The sequence below is a fragment of the Artibeus jamaicensis genome, unplaced genomic scaffold, assembly GCF_021234435.1.
Source record: "Artibeus jamaicensis isolate MK-2021 breed Jamaican fruit bat unplaced genomic scaffold, CSHL_Jam_final scaffold_1964, whole genome shotgun sequence".
Lineage (NCBI taxonomy): Eukaryota > Metazoa > Chordata > Mammalia > Chiroptera > Phyllostomidae > Artibeus > Artibeus jamaicensis.
The window spans coordinates 19,445,381-19,463,742 of NW_026522030.1; the positions used below are offsets into that span (position 1 = coordinate 19,445,381).

The window sequence follows — 18,362 nt, forward strand, 5'->3', positions numbered from 1 at the left end:
GGACAAGGCCCACCACATTAGGGAGAGTAATCTGCCTTACTCAGTGTTCTGATTTAAATGTTAATGCCATTCAAAAACACCCTCATAGAAACACCCAGAATATTTTTTTTTTACCAAATATCTGGGCTTAGTCAAGTTGACAGAATTAATCAGAGGCAAAAAGTACAACTGTGTATTGGAGTAGTGCTCTCCCTGCATGTTAAGGTTGAACTTGGGGGAGTTTGCTAGAAGGTTGTTGGGATGCTGAGGTCAGGGACCCCACACACTGGTAGGTGGGTGCTGTCACATATGTCCCCTTCTCCTTCACATGGCGGAACTGCAGCGCTGGACCAAGAAGCATATGTGAACATCTAGTATTCAAAGAATCAGACTGAGGGATTTGGGAGCCAGAAAGGTCTCTGAGACCATCTGCTCCACCCCTTCCTGCCTCACCCGCAAGGACTCTTAGCTCCATGGATCAGGCAGCTGTCCAGGGTCCCACGACTGGTGAGCCCAGGGCCAGGCTGGTCCCAGGCCGGCAGCCTCGTCACCGTCATCCAGAAGGCTGAGGTTATCCAAGTCTCCAGGGCCATAAGTTCCTCTCTTGAAGCAGTTCCAAAGCGAGGAAGGCGAAGGCTGGGGCAGAGAGCTTGCCAGAGCTCAGCAAGTCGCTTCCGGCTGGGCAGCTGTGCTGGGCACCAGGCACAATGCCAGCAACACCCTTCAGCAAGAGGCAGTGACCTCCCGACCACAACAGCCACCACCAGCTGGGCCCAGGTGGGGTCCATCAATTTGGCCTCAAACCTGCCATGCGGCAAGGGCTGACCCCCTCAGGTGGGGGAAAGGTTATGCCCAGAAGAGGCTCCGGCTCTGCCCTGAGAGGTTGGCATCCTACCCCCCAATGCCAGTTTGTAATCACCTGCTTAGCACCAGCTAGGGTAGGACAGCAGCATGTGTTGGGTGCCCCTTTAAAGTTCCAGAAAGTGCTTGAATTACCCCATGATGGGCAACTGCCTTGTGATCACGCCCTTGGCTTTCCTTCCGGACTGCTTGATGATGATTTCTGTAGGGACCTGTGTGTGGTCCTAGTCAGATGGACTTTGGATGACCCCTTATCTGCCTAATGAGCAACCTGCTGACCAGAGGGAGGGAGAGACCTGCCTGGCATTATAGGCATGGCAGGGGCTCGGGCCCTGCTCTTCCAGTGCTTGCCTCTCTTGCTGACCTGAACATGCTGGTGTTATTCCGGACCTAGTGGAGCAGAAGGAGCACCAACCAGGATTGGGAAGGTGGTATAGCCGGCTGCAGGGTTAGGGTTCAGTTGCGTGGGATTTAGAGCCAGGATGCCTCCCTCGCTGGCTTGTGATCTGACCGCTTGACAGTGGCAGAATCAGCAGTGCTCCCTCAGAGAGGTGTTGTGAGGATTCCACGAAGGACCGATGCAGGGCACTTAGCGCGACCCCAGCGCCACACGCACTTGGCACTCAGTAGTTCTTAGAGAGTATTACCAAGAGTTCAGCCTTCAAGACCTTGGCAAACCACTCAGCTTGTCTGAGCTGCAGGTGGGGCTGGGCCTTGGGTGTGGCCATGGCTTCTCCAAAGCTCCTTCTGTGAGGGTCCGTGAGAACAGGCAGACGTGGCGTCTGGCATGAAAGCCTGTCCCCTGTGGCTTTATCACACTAGAATGTGGCCCGAGGCCTGTCTGGAAGCTGAGGCGTCATCGTGCCCACAGACCGGAAGATTGCACCAGTGGGGTGGCTGGCCGTTCTTATAAGTACAGCCGTCAGTACCCAAGTGAACCAGCCTGGGCTCCTGTCTGGATCGTTTGCCAAGGCCCCAGGGAGTCTCTCCTGGGCCTGGCCTCCATCTGCAGCATGGGGGCTGGGGGCACCTGTCCCTCTCAAGGTTGACCTGAGGATGTTGGTGCCGTTCTGACCCCTCCCCCTGATCCTGGTAGAAATACTTGTTTCCACATTTGGGGCTGTTGGAAGTGTGCTTTTTTTCCTGGAGCCTGGGCCCCCCTGTCCACTTCATGGAAGGGTGGAGCCCTAATTGTTTGCAGGGTTGGACCTTTAGGTCACCAGTAGCTGATTGCTACTCCCCAGTGTTTCCTGCCAGCTTCTAAAAAGGCTTATTGTGGGTGTGAAAATGCAAACCTGAGTAAGGCTCCTGGTCCACCTCTTCCAGTTTGCACCTCTGCTGAGTCTGCAGCGTCCCTCCTGGCACTCAGACCCTCCACGGCCCTGGTCTGGTTTTCCTTTGTAGCTGCTTCTCGTGCTTCCTCCTCCTGAGCACGGGGCCCACAGCAGCTCAGACTGTTTGGTTTCACCTGCAAATCCCTCCAGCTTTCCTCTGTCTGTGACTCTATTTGTGTTTGTCTGGCCATGGTCGCCCCCCTCTCCTGATGCCCTTGCCTTCCCCTGTCTGAGCTGACCTCCTTTCCTTGACTGCGTTCCACCCTGGGCCAGCAGTGCGCTGCCTGTGACACCAGTCAGGCCCCTGGGCTTCCCTGACCCTTGCCAGGCCTCCTTGCACTAGGATCTGAGATTCCCTGAAATGCCACCTCCTCGCTGAAGTTTTTCAAACTCCCAAGGGCTGCGTGTGCTTTGGGCCTCCACGCGGCCACCACAGTCTGTATACCATAGGGTGGCTGGGGCCGGTCGGAACTGGGTGAACTTCGCTGAGCCTCTGAACCTGCCTGAGCTCCAGTTTTACGTTGTAGAACACAGTAATACTCGCCTCTCTGGGTCGGGGGGTTGAGGAAGGCTGTACGGCCAGTGCTCAGGACGGCTCCTGGCACCAGCGGGTGTTCAGTAACTTGGAATTGTCATTAACCCAGTGATTGTAGATGTTGGGGTCCCAATTCTCCTGCTAAACCAAGAGGTCTTTGCAGGGATGGGAGCCTCGTCTAACGCCATAGGGGTGCTCATTATTTGGCCTGGGAATGAGACCTCATCATGCCCAGCAGACTCTGGCACACAGGAAGGGCTCAGTGGATGTTTGAGAGAGAAAAGCAGGCAGGTTCCCCCACTGGCCTGTGAATTCAGATCTTGCAGTCCGCAGGGAATTAATCGGAAAGCTGTCTCGTCAGGGAGTTGCTGGTCTAACTGGAGACTCCCTTGCCTAAGCACTTCCTCGGCCAGGAGCAGCCAGTTCGCCTCAGTGAGTCCCCGCCGGAGATGGCAGCACAGGACAGTTGTCACTGGAGGAGTGTGGAGTGACAGGCAGGGCCTGGGGACTCGGCTGTCATCGTGGAGGGCGCCTGAGAGCTCTGCGGGGAGGCCTGCGTGGCCTTTTAAATCCCGAGGAAAACATTTGGTGTCATCAGAGGTGTGTGTGCTTGTCTCCCCGCTGGTGCCACGGAACAGGGAGCCTCAAGGGACAACCCTGTCCCTGTACAGATGACCAAGAGAAGGGGGCACACCAGGCTCCGTGACTTTGACCCTGGCCTCTCCCTTGCCCTTGGACTAAGGGTAACACAGCAGCAGTACAGGTTCTGCTGGCCAGCGCCAGGCCCGCTCTGCCTCTTCGGGCGAGACCAGTGTCCTCGCTCCACACCCCCTGCTTCCTCAGAGCTCCCCCTGTTTCCTGGGTGTTTTTTGTGCACACCTGGAAAAGAGATGGTAAGAGAACTCCAATTAGTCGGCCTCCTGGCTTCTAGACAGCTCCTGAAACCAGACTAGATAGAGGAGGAGAGGCAGGGCCTCCTGCTTGTGCTGGATTTGTCTACAGGTGCGAATTCCCAGCCGCCCTGCCCTGCCCTTGCTGGCCTGCAGTGTCCACCCAGGGGGACACCTGCTGCCCCATGCCGCCACCTCGGCCTCCGAGGAACACCTGCATCCAGGCATCCGCTGAAGCACCCTAGTTAGGAGGGTTTCCCTACAGCAGATTTTTGAGTTTAGATGGGTCCCCAGTCTTCTCTTTGACGTGGTGCCCTGGAACTTGGCAGGGATTCAGCCGCGTGTCTAATGAGAAACAGCCATCGCTGCTCCTGTGGAGCCCCTCACCGATCTGCCCGAAACAGATGCCCCTGCCTCCGGAAGACTAAAGAGAAGAAGATGGTCTGATAAAAAGGTGCGAGGAAGCACCCAGGAAAGGCAGGAAGAAGAGCCCTTGTCTTAGAGTTAGTGGGCCTGGGGCCTCGTCCCTGCTACTTTCTTCCCTTCCTCAGGCCTCAGTTTGCCCGTCTGTGGTGGTCAGACCTCTGGCCCCTGTGGCCTCCCCTGTGTGTTTTGTGTTCTGCACAAGAGTTGACCCGGAGCAGGGCTCTCACGTGGAGGCGTGGGATTGCCAAAGCAGCAGCTAACGTGGAGTTGTGGATCCAGGCACGGAGGTAGTTCCAAGGCTGGTGTAGAAACCCTTCCATTTCCAGTGGAGGGGTGGCCTGCCCGACTGCAGTGAGCAGGCCTTGGCGGCTCTGGGGCACAAGAGGCGGTCTCAGAGGAGGAGGGGTCTCGGGATGGTGTCCCAGGAAAGCCCCAGGGCAGGGTGACTGGGATGGTGACACCATTCCTAGAGTGCTCTCTGTGTACCGGCACTGTCCTAAACACTGGGTGCATGTGAGTAATTGATAAAATCCTCCGTGGTGGATACTGTGGTCCCCACCCCCAGTGATGAGGAAACTGGGGCAACTTGGCCCGGTGCCCCCGTTGGAGCCCGGATTCGGGCCCAAGCAGCTGGGCAGGCTCGGGGTTTTCAGCCTTCACACTGTGCCACTGAACCTGTTGCACACCCGGCCCCGGGACTTTCCCTCCCACCAGGTGGCCGATGTGAGCCAGGCTGGGTCAGTGGTGGGTGCGTCTGAGTCTAGACCACTCCCGCCCTGGCTGAGGAGAGGTCCCTTAGACTGAGAGGTGGTGGCAGGGCCTGGCCTCTGTGGGCCACATGTCTCTCCTGAGCTCTGCCACCCTATGATTTGTGAGCTGGTGTGGATTCCCAGACAAGCCCAGCTGGGAAAATTAGAGGTGAGGGGCCTGCAGGCCCGCGTCTGTCATTTCCAGCTAGGTTCCTACACGTCTGCGCCAGCCTCTCCCTGCCCGGCTCCGCCCTGCCCAGAGGTTCTGGGGCACCTCTCCTTAGACACTCCCGGAGGTGCCGTCTGCATCATTCGGGACCATTCAGAACCCACTTCACCTGCCTCCAGCTTCCCCTTGCCCTGGGCCCCCTGGACGGCCCTCCTTGCCCGTGTACACCTCATGCCTCCGTCCCCTGTGCCTCCATCAAACACATTTTCTGTGCTGAGACCCCGTCTACATTCTTAAAGGCCTTCCCAAGTTCCCCCCAGCTGAGCTGCAGGGCCCTGTCTGCTCCCTGTTAGGAAACTTCGCGCCTCTGTGTACAGAGCTCCCTGAAGGCCAGCGCTGTGTCTAATCCATCTCCGTGCAGCCCCGCAGCTGGGCCGTGAGTAGAGGCCTGGCTGGGGGCGAGGATGGCGCAGCACCCGAGAGACCGGCGCTGCTGCCCTCAGCCCGGGACTGCCAGAGAGGGGAGCCAACCCCGCCCCCTCTCTCCGTTCCTTAAGGGAAGGTGGAAAGGTTAAAAAAGAGTTTCTTTTCTTTCAGTTTCCTTCCTAGTAAAAGATTTTACCATAACGTGTGTTCATGTACTTTTTCATTTACTTTGTGTTCATCATCTGCTTTCAAAATATGGATTTGAGGCTGTCCATAGTGAAAAGAAATGTGTATATTGAGGCTACAATAGTAGTGATCAAAAATCTATATAGAAGGAAGGGCAAGTGAATCTACACAACGTAAGCAAACATAGTTATTGAAGGTAAGTATCAGAATTAACCGTGATCTTCCTGGCAGACAAAGGGGAAAAAATTAAAAGGCAGGGTTGCTGGGGCACAGAGTTGAATGAATGCTGGAGTGAAACGCAGCAAGTAGTGTTGGGTAGCCCAGGTGGCTACGGAAGGACCCGGAGCCAGAAAAGTCCAGTTAAGGGCTTTTATTCCAGGCGGGACACTTTTATTCTATCAGGATCAGGCAGGCTGGGTCCAAACAGACAGTCCCAAGGGAAAGTGTGGAAGGGCTTTTAAGGTGTGTAGCAGACCCCTGGGGGGAGGGTGAGTCACCCTGCGGACACTCTCCCGGTGTCCTGGGTATCTGATAAAGGGAGGGCTGATTCTGTAGAAAGCCAGGGAGAGGGCAGTGACAATTCCAGGAGTTTCCAACAGGATGTCTCCCCAGCTGTGCCTTGGTTGCTTCTGATACGGGGAACCTCCAGGTCAGGTATTTAGCCAGTGATGGTGACGTATACCTTCTTTGTTCCAGCCTAGGCGGTGTGGCTGAGGTCCACCTTCCAGTACATTCTAACATACAACTTGTTGCCTGTGGGCTTGGGGAACTCTAAACCTTCGTCAGGCCCACTCAGCAGGCTCCTGGTTTGCACTGAGCTCTGTCCCGGGCCCCTCGCTTAGGGAATCCCCGGGCCCAGGGCCACAGTCCCTTGTCAGGGCGCCTGCCTCACCTTCCTGGCTCCGAGCCCATGGTGAATGCTCCCAGGGCTTTTTCCAGTTCTAAGGTCGTCTAATTCTAGAGGAAGTTTGATCTCTCTCTCTCTCTCTCTCCCTCCCTCCCTCCCTTTAGTTCTTTCTCTCTATGTAGTTCCACTTAAAAACCTTTCTACTCTAGAGGTCAAGAGAATCCTCACCCTGTCAATTTAATGTTTCTGCTCCCTGCCCAAGTGGCATGAAATCACAGCCTGCCACCCAATATTAAAGGTCGTTTTCAATGAGTTTATGGATGGCGATGCCCAGATAACTTGTGACTTAAATCATATGATTATCAGCTCCCCTATCAGATCAGCCTCTGGATTGTCACAGGTCTGTCTGGGGAACAAGGAGGCTGAGCCCGGTCACCAGGCAGGAGACGGTGACGCCTGGTGAGCTGGCCCCTGACTCCTCGGGCTCCTGGCCAGCCTTTCCAGGGGGAGAAGATGCTCCCCAAATGGGCCGGGCAGCTGCCTCCAAAACACACGCAGCTCCTATAAGCCCAACCTGCTTAAAATTGTATTTACATGTTATGTGTTGCTGTCTTAATTACATTTTTCTTTACTAGTATTTTTATTCATTATGTAAAACAACTTTCAACAATGACCACGCAGGCATCCCTTCCTCTGTACGCAGTGGCTGTTTACCTTGCCGAGTCAGGTTCTCAGCCCCACCCGCATTCACCCACGCCCGTCCTCACAACATCGCTGTCACCAGTGTTCAGAAGTCACGGGCAAGGGCGAGACACTGGTTGGTGTTCGGCAGCTCCTGGGCAAGGAGTCGAATTCCCCTCAGGGCACTGTTCACCGTGTCCAGCACTTGTTTGGAAAGCCTGTATTACTCAGTATGCTCTCAACACACAAGTGCTCTTGTATTTTACTCTTTAACTTAGCATAATTTCATGCACGCTTTTTCATGTAGCTACACAATCTTCAGATTTATCATTTTAATGGCTGCTTAATATTCCATCCAGTTAGCATGCCATAATTTACCTAACTGTTCCTTTTGTTGGGGCCTTAATGAAAATTTGAATTCACCATGTAATGCGGGGAAAGCTTGTTTTAATGATTACCATTATAACATCCCCCGGCCTAACTGCATGCCATTACTAACCCAGCTCTGGAAGGCCCAGATGCTGTGGGAACAATAAATCCTGTGAGCGGTGCACACACGAGGCCCTCTGATTTAATAGCTAATCTGTTCGCTGGCACGTGTTTCTTTTTTAGGTTGGTATTTGTACAGAATATCCATCTCTTCTGAATATTGCATAATACCAAACTACACGCACTTAGCATGTCGTTCCAGGCACTTCATCACTGCTGTCAGGGACTTTCATAAATTAACTGGAATTGGGGGTAAACCAGGCTGTCGGCTGCCGTTCATGTATCCCACCCAGATTCATTGACTATCTGTTTGCAGCCAGACTCTGAGAGAGGGAGGGCGTTCCTGGTTATTGGGGGCCCCCAGAGGTGCGTCTGTGAATTGCTTTGTGGTGCCCGCGATTAAATGGTGATTCGCATGCAAAATGCCTTGTACACTGTGGAGTACGGTGCGTGCCTCAGTGGTTGCCGGTCCTGTTTGTGAAACAGGGTGAGGGGTAAAGTGGTTCTCCCAGGCCGGCGCCTCTCGACTGTGGTCCCTGCGTCCTCAGCCCTCAGAGTTCTCCAAAGACAGAGGCAAGGCTGTCCTTAGAATCAGGGAGGCAGCGATGTGGATGACAGTGACCTTCCAAAGCAGGTCAGATAGATAGTTTGGTAGATTTAATGATTTACAGAGTTGGCTGTGTACTTTGCGGTTGGTTTTCTCTTTCAGGTGACCCAGCACTGCCTTTTCTGGCTCTTCTCTTTTCCTCCGCCTCCCCCATAAAAAGGGAAGGCTCATCCCCCAAACTTATACACTACTCCAGGTTACTCATGGGACCCAGCAAGGCGTGCTTTGCCAAAGATGGGGCATCTCGGAGGAGAAGGATTTCAGGGGGCCTGAGAACCACATTGTGAGAAGGTTTTTTCCTTTTTCATCCTCTCTGTAAAAAAGAGAAAGTTGTTATTTGTCAAAGAAAGTCTGTCTGGTGCTTTCATGCCCAGCTTCTCCAGCGTCTGCTCATCGCCTCAGCCGAGAGAACGGCCGTGGGCGGCCTCCCGTGGGCAGTGGTGCCTCCCTAGTCGGTCTGGTCCTCCTTCCTGCTTTTTATGTTGATTAACTGTTTAGATAAGGGCTTATGGGAGGATGATAGAAAATGTGCTTTTTAAGCGATGTTTTTTCTCTAAAATGAATAAACAAATATGGAAATTAATAACCCAAGTGGTACTCAAAAAATGGCAGACTCACGAAGTCATTATGTGACTGAACGCAGTTTGGGAAATGTTCCCACAGCGTTATTGAAAGGCGACACTGAGGACCACCGGCACTGCCTCTCGGCTTCTGTTGTACTGGGGCCTGTGCACTGGTGGGCGGGGCGGGGGGTGCCCTCCCCGTGGGCTGGCCTTGGATCCGGAAGTGCAGCCTTACAGCAACGCTCTCGCTTGGAAGGGCTGTCGTCGCTCAAGTGCTCTGTCAGCTGCCCTTTAAGGCGCACGTGACTTGACCATGTCATTTCGCCATTGGAACTCTGACTTGGAGAATTGCCTCCAGTTCAAACTGTTGAATGGCACACTCTCACGACCCTCGCCTCTTTGGTGACAGCCTCCCTCCACTCTCTTGCCTCCTTGGACCCGGTACTCCAACAAAAGTGGGCAGTGAATAGACACGCAGCGGGGTATTGCCCAGCCTTACAGAGAAATGGAAATTCCGACACAAGCTACGACATGGAAGAACCTCAAAAACATTATGCCACATGAAATAAGCCAGCCACAGAAGGACAAATACAAGCTCCCCCTTATATTGAGGCCCCTACGGTATCAAATCTATAGAGACAGAAACAGCATGGTGGTTGCCAGGGGCTGGGAGACGGAGAAGTGGGGAATTGTTTGATGGACACGGAGCTTCAGTTTGGGAAGATGACAGCATTCTGGAGATGAATGGTGGTGGTGGTTGAACATACTTAGTACCACTGCATTGTACACTGAAAACGGCAAATGTTGTATGGCCGGTTACCACAGCAAAACAGAAAAGCAGGTAGTGAGCATGTTCTCGCCAGCCCAAGTGCCCTGGCTTGTTGGTCCTTCCACAGGGACTCCTGTCCTCTGCTGTTCCCGCTTGTCAGAGCTGTCTGCTCAGATGCTGTCTCTCTCCCATGTCATGGCTCACAGGCCCCACACTGAGCCCCTTCTCTGTACAGTGTTATGGCGATTTAGGTTGTTGCAGCCCTTGTGGGAACAGTGGGCTTCCTGAGAGCAGCCTCCACAGCGAACTCTGCCTTCCCTGTGTCCCCAGGTGGGGCTTGCACACAGTGGGTGTTTACGGTCAAAGCCGGTCACGTGTCCATTTGACTCAGAGGCCCCCGACTGTAGCATCCCCGCACTTCTGTTAGCCACTTGGGCCTCTCGGGAATGAGCAGCAGCTGAAACGGAGGTCACCCCTCTGCCCTCTGGAGTCGGGCCTCGGCATCCTCGCCGGGAGATACAGAGCTTTCCTTCCTCATTCAGAAATGGAACTGGACGGCTGCTTTCACATCGCTCAGATGTGCTCAGCATGTTAGAAGACAGGCAGGCTCTGGGGGAGGCAGCAACACCGGGAAGGAGTCTCTTAAAAGGGGAGAAAAACGGTGACTCTAGGTCCCCTGGGGAGGCTCCTTGGGTCTATTTAAAACGAGTGTGCAAGCTGGGTGAAAACTTGAGTGAAGGTTGCAAGGGTGGAGAGGGGCCGCGGTGGGGAAGTCTCCAGTTGTCTGTAAGGTGAGGAGCTCTATCTGCTCAGGCTGGTGCCCGAGCACACTCGAACCACGTGGGTACCTGGAGGCCCTGCCCCCGAGGCTGCAGTGAGCGAGCTGGTGGCGGCAGTGAGCCTTCTGTTTCTGTCCTCAGGTCCCAGAGCCTGATGCCTCGTGAGGAGGCCTCGCCCCGTGAGGGCAGCAGTGCTGCCTTCCAGGGTGGGAGGCACAGTGGATGCAGAAAGAGGGCTGTTCTGTGCAGTCCTTACCTCCTGGGCTGGTGGCTCTAAACTCCTGTGGGTGTCACCTGGCAGATCCCAGGAGAGGAAATGTAGGTTTCAATTCTCTTATACCTCTGCTTCCCTTTTATTGCCTGCAGAATTTCAGAGGCAGGAAAGTGTCCGGTCCCAGCACAAAGGCATCCAGTTATATGACACCCCTTACGAACCTGAGGGCCAAAGTGTCGACTCGGACTCAGAGAGTGCAGTCAGCCCCCGGCTACGGGAGAGCAAGCTGCCCCAGGACGACGACAGGCCCGCTGATGAGTACGACCAGCCGTGGGAGTGGAACCGGGTCACCATCCCAGCTCTGGCAGGTGAGGAACCAGTGGCCTTGCTCAGAGATGGCCACTCGACTTTGGTAAAGGGGGTCAGTGCACTGGTCCCTGCCCACCGAGTAAACCACAGGGCTGCCTTTGACACTCTGGTTGGGCTGGCCTTTCTTCTGGTACAGCCGAGCCCTCAGAAATGGTGAGCGTCCTGAAGGGAAGGAAGGCCTGGCCAAGGGGAAATCCGGGGTCTCAGTTGCAGTCTCCCTAGACGGCCCAGATAATCTCACTGTCTGACTCTGTCTTGGTCTGGTTGGTAATGATCTAGTTCACTGAAGCCAAGAGTCAGACTGCAGAACACAAAACCAGTCTGCAGAGAGGCTCTGCTCCTATTGGGCTGGAGGGAACCCAACGCTCCTATCTAGTTGTACAGCTGCGCGGGCCTGCGTGTGTCCAAGGCTGCTGCATTTCCTGGCTTGGCTTTAGTGTGAACCTGCTCACAGAGCGCCAGCCCTGGGCACATCCTGACCTCAGGGGCTGCCCCACCCACCCACAGCCAAGAGCCCCTGAATGACTCAGGTACCTCCCCTCCCCCTCACTCCGAGACTGGTTTTCTCCAGAACCCGGGCATCCGTCACACTACTGAAGCTCTCCCACAGCCTTTTGGAAACCAGTATGCCACATGCGTTAAGGTCCTGAGCTTCTTCACACCCTATGATTCTAATTCCAGGCCTTAGGATTCACGCCAAGGTTATGATCTGACATTCAGAAAAGGCTCATAGTTGTGAAAGATGGGGCACAGTGTGAATGTCCAGCTGGCCAGGACTGGTGGAATGGAACCTTGTGCAGCCACCAAAAAGTGCTATGGACAACCAGTTTATAACAACCTAGGGAGATGCTTGTGTTTTATGCTAAGAAGTGAAAAGCCAGGCCCTCGCTGGTGTGGCTCAGTGGATTGAGCGCAGGCCTGTGACTCAAAGGGTTGCCGGTTGATTCCCAGTCAGGGCACGTGTCTGGGTTGCGGGCCAGGTCCCCAGTTGGGATCACATGAGGGGCAACCGCACATGGATGTTTCTCTCCCTCTCTTTCTCCTTCTGCTCTCTCTAAAAAGAAATAAATGAATGAAATCTTTTATTAAGAAAAGTAAAAAGCCAGATGCAAACATTTGTATGCATTTCAAAATTTAGTCATGTGAAAAGAGACACTGAATGACTAATCTAATTCACCCTGAAGGTCATAAAGGGAGAGTTTTTATTTTTAATTTCTTTAACATCCCTATTGCCTGAAATCTCCCTTGTTCATGCACAACTGGGCCCCTGCTCCCCTTCCTGCCCCCAGCTGTGAGGCCTCTGCCCTGCCCACACCCCGACCCCTCAACGGATGTTCTGGCTGTTCCAGCACATCCTGCCCACAGTTCCCTGGATGGAGCCCTCTGGACACATCCATTCCTTCTGCCCATATGCCTGTCCCCTCCTGTATCTTATCTGGAAAAATCTGAGCCTCCTTCGGGACCCAGCCCAGACGTCGCTGTCTCTGTGAGCCTCCCCTGCCGCAGACAGCCACGCATCCCGTGGGCTTCCTCTCTGCCTCTCTGGGCCTGTCGAGCTTCCGGCACATGTCCCTGGGGAGCGTCTCTCTCACCAGGTGGAGTTTGCTCTGTAGGTGCTGGTCTCGCCCACCAGGCTGTGAGCCCTAGGCCGAGGGCCGGTAATGAGAGTGGTCATGTGGCCGAGCGGCCTTGGTCATCTCTAGCATCTCCTGTGCTTCCCTCAGCACAGGGGATTTGAGGACTGCCCCTGTCCCCTAGCATAGCTGAAAGGGTCTGTGCTCCTCCTGGATGTAAGAGGCGCTACAGTGGAGCCTGTGCTGTCTGAGAACTTACTCTTTGCAAACACCAGTTTGATTAAAAGGCTAAAGGAGCTCAGGTGACAACTCTCCCAGGTACCAAGGGCCCGTGGCGTGAGTTATCACCGCAGACAGGTGTGGGGTCTAACCCCCCACCCACCCCTGTCCTGCACTCAGCGCCTGCAGGTCACGCAGTGCTCTACCTTTGGTGCTCTAGCCTCGTCCGGTGCCTTGCTCCCCGAAATGTGGTTTCCGGACCAGCAGCTGGTGAGAAACGCAGGCTCCTGGGCCCCTCCCCAGGCCGGCAGAGGCAGACCGCGCTGACAAGGCCCCCGGTGAGTCACCTGCGCACTGAGGTGAGAAGCGCCTGCCCTGCCGGACAGCATCCCCTCGGAAGGTTCTCGTGTGGGAACATGCTCACTTCTGCCCAAAGGCAGTCTCAGAACTTCTACACACTTAGTTTTTCACAGAGGATCCCAAGGCCTCTGACAGTTTCTGAGCCACAGGTATGCATTCTGGACTTGGTTTTCCGTCAGAGTCGTGCCAGGGCTGCTGTTGCAGGTTGATAGAAGACAGACTCGGCACCATGTCCCGTCTGGGTCTCAGGGAGTCGCTTCTCTCTGTGTGCTCTGCCCGGGGGCATGTCTGGCTGTGCTTTTCCCAAGAAGCATTTGGCTCAGTTCTGATTTCTGGGGCCTGGAAGGAAAGCATATCTCTCTGGCCGGAGGCACGCCGTGAGCATGGGCCTTCAGTCTCGACTGGGTCCCACCCCGTGTCTGTGGATGGAGCCTGCCGGGCAGCCATGGTAGGTGAGGAGCGGCTCCTGTTTTCAGCCCAGAGTGGGGATGAAGTGAGAGTAGACCGGCTACCTGTCAGGGGATGAGTCTTAACAGCCCGACTGTCTTGATTACTCAAGTGCCACCACAGTCCCATTTATAAACCCCAAAGAGTGGCTGCTCGGGAATGAAGCAAGTGGTTCATGTTGTCGGGAAGCAAGGCAGTGCTTTGTGGGGGGCGGCTGTCCTCCTTGTCACAAAACCTATTCAGAATGCCCCGTACCACTTTGCTGGGCTCTTGGGAGCTCGTGGACGAGTCCTGGAAGCCTGGGGTGCAGCATCCTTCGCTGGAGAACGTCTGTGTGGGGTGAAGCTGCCTGGACAAAATTATCACCACCTCTTTTTCCACCCCTTGTATTATTCTCTGATTCTGCATGTCTAGCCTTGGTGGAGAAACATGGGCAGGGAACCTGGTTAGTGTTTTCAAATTTCCAAAGGGTATGGGGTGTGAGGGGCCCCCAAAGGGCAGAGCTGGGCCCACCGAGGAGGAGATGTGGGGATTTAGGGGCCAGGTGAGTGGTAAGAATTTCGGTTACACCTACAAGTATGTAATGAGCTTCCCTCGCTGGGAACTTGCATGCAGAAGCTCGGCCGAGGCAGGCTGATGTCTGGGGACTTTGCCAACCGTGGGAGGCCGGCCCGCAGGCACCTGCAGGGATGCTGCATCATCCCTTGGGACCCCTTGGTGCTGGTCAGAGCCCAGGAGAAGGGAAGGCCTCTGAATTACCTCCACGATTCAATCTATGAAGCAAAAGTGCTCCCTGCCTTTCAAAGTGCCATCCTGCTTTGCATTCGTGGAAAGAGGCACTTCTCAAAGGGGCACTTGGATGGTCGCCTCCGAGCTAGCCCACCTGGGCCAGCAGCTCTAGACCATCCTCTGTGGAAGTCAGACCCTTCCCATCGCAGCCAGACTCCAGGGGCTGCATGCAGCCTTGGGGAAGCTCGGTTCTCCCTCACGGCTCTCGTGGAAACAGCTATTGCAGGGTGCGAGGCAGTCCTAGCTTCTTGGCAGTGAAAGTCTTCCCTTCTTGCAGAACTCTGTGGCCAAGTGAGTGAGAAATACCACAAGCTCTCAGAAAATCCTCACTGCTTGCTCTCCCTCCAGGAAGCTGACCGTGAACCCCTACTCTCACCTCGCCGAGCCCAGCGGGTCCCATTTCACTTTTGTGACCTTTGTTGATCCCAGCCCCCAGGACAGATGCTGGTCAGGTGTCACCCGCAGGCTGTAGCCCTGCCATCCACCTGTCAGCCCCCTCCCCACTGGGCAAAGACACCTGCTTCAGAGCCGGCTGGACTCCGTTCCTGGCCTGCTTGACTCACCCCCTGGGAGTCCTCACAGCAGCAAACTCTGAGACTGGCAGGTGGGTCTAGAAATGGCTGCCTGCCCGCCCTCAGCCCCCACCAGTGCAGACCGGGGCCCACAAAAGGGTTGCTGTAGATCCCAGCCCAGCGTGGGTCAGGGAAAGCAGCCTGGGGTGACTCAATGTGGTCTTGGAGCGGCACTGGTTAATGTGGGGGGGGTCCCCGGGCTTTGTGGTACAGCTCATCAGATGGACAAATGGAGCCTGCATGGGCGGCGGCCACACAGGGAGGGGCCGAGGAGCGGGGTGGGCAGCCTGGAGAAGCAGACCCAGGCTGGGTGTGGCATGGACAGGATGTCTCCACATCTCTGAGCGGCCAGTGGGAGGACAAGGGACTGAACCTGCCCTGGATGCAGCTGTGTCCTTACCTGGAAATGTGCCCACTCCAGAGGGTCCGGTTGAGGCTTAAATGCACCACATCAGGAAAGTGCTGGCGTTTATTGAGTGGCTTGTGCACACAAGCATCCTTGCAGGTGCAACTGAAATTCTTGCTGCTCATCTGGGCCCTAAATTCCCACGTCTCCTCCTCAGTGGGCCCAGCTCTGCCCTTTGGGGATCCCTCACACCCTTTGGAAATTTGAAAACACTAACCAGGTTCCCTGCCCAGGTTTCCTCACTCAGGTTAAACATGCAGAATCAGAATTCTGTATGTGCTGTGTCATTTAGTCGTCACAGCTGTCCTCTGGGACATCAGTTTCCTGCAGTTATGGAAGCTGAGGTGCAAAGACCAGAAATAACTTGCCCAGGGGCCACTGCTAGCCAGCCACAGAGCTGAGAGTTGAACCTGCAAAGTCCACTCCAGAGCCCAAGCCCCCAACCCAGTCAACATCTGGTCACCCTGTTGCTATCCAAGATGCTGCGTAAAATATGGTCAGAGCCCTCCTCCTCCCAGAGCCCATGGGAAATGTCACGTGCCTTTCATCAGCCTTGACCAAGTTCTCCTTACGTAGACAGCTGGTAGGATGTGATACTGGGCCTGTGTTCCCATTCAGAAGGGTTCCCTCTGAAGATTCTATAGGAGCCCAAGTTCTGGAGGTTCAGGCCTCGCATGGGGGTGACTAGGCCATCCCATGGTTTGGTCATGCTCTGTCCCCCCTCAGCACAGGGAGAGGCCCCCCGAGGGGAAGGGGACTGCTTGAGACCTCGGTGCAGAGCAAGTCAGGCCACACAGAGAGGATGGATCAGCATTTCCTTCCGATGCAGTGAGTAGAGTTAAAAGCTACATCCTTAATGGTTTGCAATGGCCTCGGAGAAACAAGCAATGGTAGTGCTTGCTCAAGGAGCCAGGCAGCAGAAAAATGTGTAGGGGCCCTCGAGATCACTTAGAGAGTCGTTTCATTTTGGACTCACCATCTGAAGATTTGTCTCTATTGAAGCGACTTTTCAGACGATGTCCTGGGCTCATCCAGCGACAGGTCTGCCTCCCAGCAGAGAAGATAGGCCTGTAAGTCAGTGCTGAATGTAGGTATTTGGGATACTTGTCTGTCTTCCCCACTTGGGGAGTTTTTCTGCCCTGGAAAACTCAGGACAGGGTCTTTCACATCGGGAGTCAAAGGGACAGGAGAAGGAGTCAGACAATCCTGTGTTCATGTGCCACATCATCTGCTCACCACCTGTGGGACCTCAGACAGGCTCTGCAGTCTCCTCGAGTCTTTGTTTTCCCATCTGTAAAATGGGGATAGTCACAGCCCCTGCCACACCGAGCCTCTGTGATGATCGGCAGGAAAGATCTGAATAAAAAGACTTTGTAAGCCCTAATGGGTCACACATGAGAGAATGGTTATGGGTGTTCAGGGGAGGCTTGCTGTATTAAATAAAATTTAATTTAATATTAAAACAGCAGTACTGCATAAAGAGGAACTTAGAGGGCACAGAGGACCCATTTATGAAGCTTGTTCCCACTTATTGCCTGGCAATGAGATGCACAGGTAGCGTGGGAAGCAACATTTAGGAAATCCCAAATCCCAGTTCCAGCAGTAGTTGTAACCATGAGCCACCCAGGTCCTCCATTCTGTATTCACGGGTCCCCTCTGCCCCCTTCCCATTCTGGTTGGGACACAGTAGTGGATTGGTTGGTTTGTCAGGATCACCCAGAAGAAGCGTTAAACAGATGTCTGGGTCCCCCTTCCCCCGCCCCGCGCACCTAGAGTTCCTGGTTCCATAGGTGCATCGACATCTCGAGTGGGGAAATGCAGGTCTGAATGACTGTCCCTTTCCCTTGTGCTGGTGTGAGGTGCCTTGGGTTGTTGAGGCAGAAGCAGTTGTGCCCACTCCGTGGCATGTGAGTGTCCCAGCCAAATACGTGCTCCAAAGCTGGCAGTGCTGACGTGTGCGCCAGGCACTGCTCCAGCGGCTCGCTGTTCCCAGGGAGCCCTGTGACTCATCCTCTTGCTCTCGGAAGGAACAGCCTTGGCCTCTGCAGAAGGTTCCTCGGGGAATCTTAGACCTGCCACCCTTACCTGGTGCACCCAGCAAATACCACCTCCTCCTCCTCCGCTGGCCCCACTTGGGCTCCCATGATGCTTCCTGCCTCCTGCACAGCTTCCCAGAATGCCTTGGGCCTGCAAGGAAATTAACAACTGTGTTTGTACCAGGAGCTTTTTGCTATGTACTAATGAGTAACAGTTGTAATTAATATTTAACACGTGTGAACAGCAGGTCTGCAGAGAAAGGGGGGGTTAAATGCGAGAGCGGGGATCACTTGTTTCCTTTGGCTAATATGTTACTGAAGGACAGGTTTTTCCAGTTGGCTTTTCTGTTTGACTTATGAATGAATTCATTTAGTAATGTTAAAAAAAAGAAAAGAAAACACTAGCGTTTAATAGCTTTGATTCATCTGCTAATTATACTGATAGACATGTTCCTTTAAGTGCCTTTGTCTCCTTTGTGGGGGAAAAAAAAACAAAGATTCCATAGAATGTCTTTGCCCTCCTGTTTGGCAGGTCACAGACCTTCACGTGGATAGAGGTTTTTAAGCTGCATGAGACAGAGACTGGGCCTGCCTCGATCAGTGCCTGGCACATAAGGAACACGCAGTGACTTGTTAAATTACTGAGTAAACCAGGTCTCAGGGAAACCCTGCCCCCCACGTTCTCTTTAGGATGCTACAACATACCTAAGCAGGGGGCCTCCGACCACAGAGGTGGTTTGTTTACATGCCCTTCGTTTGTGCTGCATCCCTCTCCGAATGAGGCGAGGGACCTGCACCTGCAGGGGCATTTCTGAGTGGCTGTGGACTGCTGTGGTGGCCACCGCAGATCTGAACCCCTGGGGAGAGAGTTGTGTTGCCTCCTGTCTGAGGATGGCCCGCACATGGGCTGGGGACACCGGCGTGCCAGTGGATGGCAGGTGGCCCTCTGAGAGCCGTGTACCTGGCTGGCCCCTGCCTGCCTCGCCTGCCTTCCCCCACTGCTGTCTGTGGAGGGGCAGCCGCAGAAACCTATAAACGGATGGGCCAGGGAAGTTTGTTCCCACCGATGCCCACCCTGCTCCCAGC

At 54.6% G+C, this 18,362-nt stretch overlaps 1 protein-coding gene across 3 annotated transcripts in view; it reads left to right on the forward strand.

Annotated features, from left to right (window-relative positions):
• Window positions 1–18,362, forward strand: part of SHB (SH2 domain containing adaptor protein B) — a 122,390-nt gene that overhangs the window by 66,397 nt on the left and 37,631 nt on the right. For 2 of the 3 annotated variants that reach the window (XM_037140758.2, XM_037140760.2), the window contains one exon: window positions 10,657–10,872. The exons of the other annotated variant lie outside the window; for it this stretch is intronic. In XM_037140758.2, the coding sequence (XP_036996653.1) occupies window positions 10,657–10,872 (216 nt within the window). The remainder of the gene's footprint in view (window positions 1–10,656; window positions 10,873–18,362) is intronic. 3 annotated transcript variants of the gene reach the window in all.